This window comes from Echinops telfairi, unplaced genomic scaffold, assembly GCF_000313985.2.
Source record: "Echinops telfairi isolate 266 unplaced genomic scaffold, ASM31398v2 ScPeMD7_7475;HRSCAF=8513, whole genome shotgun sequence".
In the NCBI taxonomy this organism is placed as follows: Eukaryota; Metazoa; Chordata; class Mammalia; order Afrosoricida; family Tenrecidae; genus Echinops; species Echinops telfairi.
Window position 1 is genome coordinate 30,148,472 of NW_022111379.1, and position 6,828 is coordinate 30,155,299.

The 6,828-nt window shown below is 48.6% G+C and overlaps 1 protein-coding gene across 3 annotated transcripts in view; it reads left to right on the plus strand.

The window, feature by feature from the left end:
- Positions 1-6,588, plus strand: part of MTHFS (methenyltetrahydrofolate synthetase) — a 53,587-nt gene extending 46,999 nt beyond the window's left edge. For all 3 annotated transcript variants that reach the window (XM_045285844.1, XM_004700030.2, XM_045285843.1), the window contains exon 3: positions 6,040-6,588. In XM_045285844.1, coding sequence (XP_045141779.1) covers positions 6,040-6,296 — 257 coding nt within the window. In that variant the 3' untranslated portion in view covers positions 6,297-6,588. The remainder of the gene's footprint in view (positions 1-6,039) is intronic.
- Positions 6,589-6,828: the final 240 nt, after the last annotated feature.

The following is a 6,828-nucleotide window of genomic DNA, read 5'->3' on the forward strand; positions in this document are numbered from 1 at the left end:
TTTCCTCTAGTTCTTGAATGCTTCCTCCCCATCACTATCATGATCTCAATTCTACCTTACAAATCCGGCTGGACCGGAGGATGTACACTGGCACAGATAGGAACTGGAAACACAGGGAATCCAGGACAGATGAGCTCCTCAGGACCAGTGGTGAGAGTGGCGATATCAGGAGGGTGGAGGGAAGGTGAGGGCGAAAGGGGGAACAGATTACAAGGATCTACATATAACCTTCTCCCTGGGGGACGGACAGCAGAGAAGTGGGTGAAGGGAGACATTGGATGGTGTTAAGATATGACAAAATAATGTTAATTTATAAATTATCATGGGTTCATGGGGGAGGGGGAAAAATGAGGCGCTGATACCAAGGGCTCAAGTAGAAAGCACATGTTTCAAGAATGATGATGGCAACATATGTACAAATGTGCTTGACACAATGGATGGATGTATGGATTGTAATAAGAGTTGTATGAGCCTCCAATAAAATGATTTAAAATAAAATCAAATAAAATCAAGATAGGCTCAAAAAATTGTGAGGTGTCTTATGGGACAGTCTCAGGAGGTAACTGCTTGAGTAGAGTCAGGAAACTATGATAAATATAGTCAAGGGACTACTCAGGATATTCTTTCCTTCTTTCATAGTAAATAAAACTTAGCTCCATAGCTATCTGAGAAAAGACAAAAGTCTCCATTCTCAGAGGTAGGAAAAAGAATCTCTCTACTTAATGGACCGGAGACATGCATTCCCTCACTGTTGGTGAGAGCTAGTCACAGCAAGGCTGTGTGGGCAGGGAGAGCTTGAGGGAGGCTTAACTGGGCCTGTTCTGATTGGGCGAGCGAGTGAGAAGAGTGGAAGGGCCTTGCAGGCTGGAAGAACACAAGGCAGGAGCAAAGGCTCGCTTGAAGTGACAAGTGGGACTGGGTATGGAGAAGCCTTTTCCATTTAACTGGATTGCCTACCAGAGTGTAGTGGAGATGATGCTGGAGAGGCCATCGGGATGAGATCATCATGTGACTTCGCGTGCCCAGTGAAGAATTTTGCGTGTTATCTGGAAGAGGTTGTGATTGGCTGAAAGGTTTTGAGTATGAAAGAGTCACCGAGGGCTGTTCCTGGACTAGGAGAGACTGGAGGAGGACAAGCAGTTGGACTTGCAGGAGAAAGAGCCTCTGCAGACTAGCAAGTGAAGAAGAGAACTCTGGAACTAACGCAGAGACATAGCAGAGAAGGAGGTACGGAGCTTACCTGATTGTAGTTCTTAAAGGCGCTTGCCGTAGACACGGCCATAAAATGTCAGTTGGAAGGAAAGAGACAGAAAGGGAAGTGTAAGAATAGCACATTGGAAAGACAGTTAGAAAGCTTGCATAACCCCTGGGCCCTTAGACTCATTATCCTTAGCCCTCTCGTCAGCACTAGGGCAAGGATAAACTTGTTATGTCCAGAAAAGCTCAGGCTAAGGACTTAGAGGGCAAGGCAGCCTAAAAGGTGTCAGGGACCTGGGTGTTGCCTCCCTGGCCAGTGTCCACAGTATGTCCTGTGAAGGTGAATGGAGTCCTCAGGGCCCAGCACAGTACTTCTGTCTCAGGAAGAAAGAGAAGCACAGCGTAGACGTGTGTTCCAGCAGTTTCTTGCAAGACCTTGTTCATATATCTATGCCCCCACTTAAATGAATACCCCTTCTATGCCTCCCTAGTTGTCAGATCAAACAGCTATATTTTCACTCCCCTCTTCTTGAAACTTCTTTCTTTATGTTTTAGGACAGGGGTCAGCACCACTGCCCATGAGCCAATCTGGCTACATTTTTTTCTTTTTTAAGACACGTGCCTGTGTCTGCGTGGTCTGCGTCTGCTGTCCTGCGGAGATTGAGGAGCTGTGACGGTGCTGTGACGTTGTCACGGCCTGCAGAGCTTGCCTGGACTCCCCGGCACTTTACTGGAACAGCTCCCCAACTCCTGTTCTGTGACATCACCCTTCCCCAGGGTTCGTCTTCCCCCTTGGATGCGACTGACCGATGGGGCTGTCAGAACATGTAAGAGTTAGGTCTAAGGGAAGCTTGTAAAAGTTGTGGTTAAAAGTAATCCTCTGAAGTACTGCTTGCCAGCTGTCTTGGGAAATAGTGCAAGACAACTCTTAATTTATTTTTAGAAACAGCTAACCTATTAAGTACAATGATCACGTATGGGCCCTTGACCAAGGAATTTGAAAGAATTGTGTAATGGAATTTTCCTGACCATCCCTTTGCAATGGGTTCTGTTTTCAGTTCCGTTATACAGATGAGGAAGTTGGAAAACAGAAAGGGTGGTCAAGCTTGCCGGAGATCACACAGCTGAGAAATGGCCCAGCGCCCAGGCCCCAAGCACCGTCCCAGCCTGCCTCCAGAGGGCACTGCGGCTCCAGAGCCGATATCAAATGGAGTCACAGCCATTTGTGAGTGAGCTCAGTCTTGGAGTGGTGCGTCTCCAAAGGTTAGCTTTGCAGTGGAGTGCAGAAGCCCATTATGAAGCAAGCAGAGCCTGGAGAAAAACACCCACCCAACCGTGACTCTGCAGAACAATCTTGTGACTTCCAGAGAGGACTTTCCGAACAGTGTGTTGCAATCCTGATGCAGCCGAGGCTGTTGACTCTGCTGGTCACATTGTCTGCTAGCAGGGGGTGGGAAGCAGGCGTCCACGGGATTACGTCAAAGAAAGGCAGGTTGGCTTTGGCACCTTGTGCTAATGTCAGTGTCCTCTATTAATGAGCCTTTGGCATTTCAAAAATAGAATCTTGCTAGAGGCATATAAAGCACATGTGCATAGACACAGGGTTTCTGTCCTGTTTCCCCTTCTGAATTTTGACCTTGCACTATGTTGGTGGGGGCTTGGGGTCTGCCTGGGTTAGAAGGGATTGACCCAGGGTGGGACCTCGCATGCGCATGGGAAGCAAGAAGGCAATTCAAACTGCGCATGCCGAGTGTCCTGCACAGCCTCAGGAAGCTCGCCCAGGTGTATATGTTGGCATGTAGTGGTGGCAGGGCACCAGAAGAAACTCAAGGGTGACAGCAAACAGTGCAGTCTCGCCAGGAACACTTCACATGTTGTAGGACAACACTTGGAGCAGTAACAGGAGCAGATGGGGAAGTCAATCGATCCTAAGGACCCGAAGCCAGGTGGTCGTGTGGTTGGAGGGAGCAGTGGTAGCAATTCTATGGGCAGGAAGTTCAACACCAGCATCCCAGAGAGGATGGTAGGACCCCTGACTGTGAAGGGCCACTTCAGGGCCTTCTGCCCCTGAGAAACCCCCAGGCGTTCTCTTTTCTGCGTTATAGTTGTAGCGCTCACTTTGGACAAGCAGCTCTGCAAGGTGGTACTTTTTATCTCATCATGTTGCTCCGTGATGCAAACCCGTATGCCTTGGAGTTATTAAAGCAGAGGAATGTCATTCTGGGATCGATCCATTCTGCAGATAATATACTAGCCTTTCAGGGCTTCTTCGGCCAAGAATTCTATTACAGTTCAAGCATGGAAGGATGGCTGGGGAAGAAATAAGGGCCCTCAAGGAAATTCGCTGTCTGGTGGGAGGAAGACAGATACGATGGTCTGTGACGCAGGGCAGACCACAGTGAGTACAGGGCCTACAAGAAGAGCGGGAGTGAGATTCAGTCTAGTTTCAGGAATTTGAGAACGCAATGCGTTTCTTTTTGTCCCGTTTCCTTCACTCTTTTCTTCCAGCGTTCTAAATGGGATGCTCCACCACTCCGCCTTCCCCTGGTGTGTGGACTGAGTGGAAGTCCTTCTAGTCTCCTGGTTTCCCGCTCTGTTCCCTTTGCCCTCCTCTCTTTTGTCCTCATGCTCGTGCCTTATCCCTCTGCGCCAGCAGCCACCCGCCTCCCACACTCTCCTCTGTCTGCTCCTGCCACCTTGCCCTGGTTGCTGAATTATCTTCAGACCCAACTCCGAGACAGGCCAACTCAAAGTTCCCAGCATTCCCAGCCAGAGTGCCCAAGTGTCCAGGACTTGTCACCTCTCTGCTTTTCCTGCAGTTGGCAGAGACTGCGGCCTTGGACTGGAATGGAGATCACCCAAGGGCATACTTTATGCTAATGGAATCTCTCGAAGGATAGGAACCGTGAACCTGCCCCCACCCTTCAAGGACTTCACAAAGCACATGCCACAGAGGGCCAGTGGGCACAGAGGAAGGCATGCGAGTGTGTTCCAGGTAGTTTCCAGCAACAGGAAGAGGGCACGGTGACAGCCGAGGCCAAGTGCACAGGCCAGTGCCAGTGTGGAGAGTGACACTTCTTTGGATAGGGACAACGAATCAAGGCAAATGTCAATGACCAGGGCCTTTTAGGTAGTTTTAGGGAATTAATCAGCAGGCTTACACGAGAAGGTCATGTCTGTAACCTGAGACGTGCTTTACTGGATTTGGCAGGCAGGGGCTGGCAGGTGTGAGGTGGGAGCCAGACTGAAGAGCTAGCTTCAGCTCCCAGTTCTGCAGCTAGCACAGTTGTTGATAGCAGGGGCCAGCCTGGCTGGCAGTCTGAACACCTACCACAGATTCCTTATTCCAGAGACTCTTGGCTTCCAGTTCTGCCAGGGATGCTGTGTGAATGGTTAGCCCGTAGGAAGTCAGAGAGGGAGGCCCAGTACTGGACAAGGAGTCAGGCCTACAGTGCGGCTCTTCTGCTAGTACTGGAGCATCATGCTCCCCGGCAGAGGCTGAAGGACGGTTCCCTAGCCCTCATCATGGGTGCGGCCCCCCTTCGCCTACCATCTTCGTTGCCCTTTTCATGAGAACTTCTGCGGACTTCTCCTGTGGAGGGGATTGTAGACTCCCAAGACTCCACTCTCTGACCTGGAGGCTGGCCAGTGCTGATGGGTTACTCGTGAGGGCTCCAGCCAGAGGACTACGGTTGGGACCTAATCTTGGACCCGTGGGGTGTTCCTTTGTCAGTCAAAGAGTGCTCTCCTGTGACCAGGAAGCCCGAGAGCTTGTCCTGCCTCTCTAGTGGGAAGGGAGTATCTGAGCTGCCTGGTGCTCTCAGCAGCCAGGCCCCTGCCCACACCGTCCTTTCCAGCCTTCCCCCATTCTCCCAGCTGTCATTTTTCTGGGGCTTTTCCTCCAGAGCCTCAAACTTGGCAGTAGTAGAACCACCTGGATGCTTCACAAAAAAAAAAGAAGTTCTTGGTCCCTGCTTCTCTGGCAAGGAGCACTAATGGAAATTCTCTTTAACTAGGTGTGCATGGGGCCTGGATCTCTCATTTTTGTTTGTCTGTCACTGAAAAGGTGCCCTGAGAGTGCAGTGGGTTAATAAGCCTTTGGCTGCTAACCCAAAAGTCAGTGGTTCCAACCCACCTAGTCTGGAGAAAGGTGAGGCTTTCTGCCCCTGTAAAGATTTACAGCCTCAGAGACTCTGAGCAGCAGGGCTCAGTGGCAGGGCTTTTGGGTTTTTTGTTTTTTTTTGGTATAAATTAAAAAGAAGAGAAACTGTTGGAAGGACGGGTGATGGGATGACCTTGTGACTGAGTCATTTAAATCCTTGTCCACTCATGCTTTTTGGGTTTTCTACAGTGAGGTCATAGAAAGTCTGCCTCATCGTCGACTCCAAATGCGTGAGGTCGACTCCAAATGCGTGAGCTCAGCACTGGGCTCTGGAGGTTTCTGTTTGTTTTATGGGGTTTGAGAGGAAGTGTACAGAGCCAATTAGTTTACCACTCAACAACTCATACACATCTGTTTCATAACAATTACAGTCCCCTCAGTGTAATACCATCCTTCTCTGAGTCCCCATTCCATTTACCCGTCTTCCCCCTAGATTTTTCAGTTGCTGATTTTTTTTTTGGGTAATAGATCACCAGGCCTTTTTTCTGAGGCACTTCTGAATGTTAACCATGTACACCACTGGGGGAAAGAGTAGATGTAATTAAAAAAGCAAAACCCAGATTAGGAAGATTTCATTTACTCTCAGAAAATATTGAACACACATACACACACACACACACACACACACACACACTCATATCAACCCCATTAATGTTTAAATGTGTTGTTCTTTTTCTCAGGGGGACTTGATCTCATCTTCATGCCAGGTCTTGGGTTTGACAAACGTGGCAACCGCTTGGGGAGGGGGAAGGGCTACTACGACACGTACCTGAAGCGCTGTCTGCAGCAGCAGGAAGTGAAGCCCTACACCATGGCCTTGGCTTTCAAAGAGCAGATGTGCCTCCAGGTCCCCGTGGATGACAACGACATGAAGGTAGATGAAGTGCTTTATGAAGACCCATCAGCATCTCCAGTCCAGATAACGGCAGCCAAATAATTCATGGTTTTTGTAGCAGAGAAAAACAAACCATCTGGAGTTTGCCCTGTCAAAATACGATTGAAATTGTAATCCTTGTGCTTTTGTACCAGAGAAAAACAAAATATACGTATATGCCTTGTCAAAAAAACAATTGAAATTATAATCCATGTTTTTGGTACCACAGAAAAACAAAATATATGTATTTTGCCTTGTCAAAAACATTTGAAATTACACACTAATGTGGATATGGCCAACATTTCTGAAAAGTGCACCGATAAAATATCCAACATAAAGTTGTCATTTAAACCAATGCAAGTGTGGGTGGTAGACTATTAATTAAAAGGGACTATATCACCATATGATTTACAACTAACTTCTTGGTGGGGATGTACATATTGATCTTTGTGCTCTGTAATTTAAGTTAAATATTTATGAGGCACTGTGGGCCAACTCATAGTGTGAGCAGAAGTTAAGCCCACTGGACACGACACTGAACCTCATGATGCCCCACCGTGGGCCTGGCCAGGCTCTGGCAGGCAGATGGAGCCTC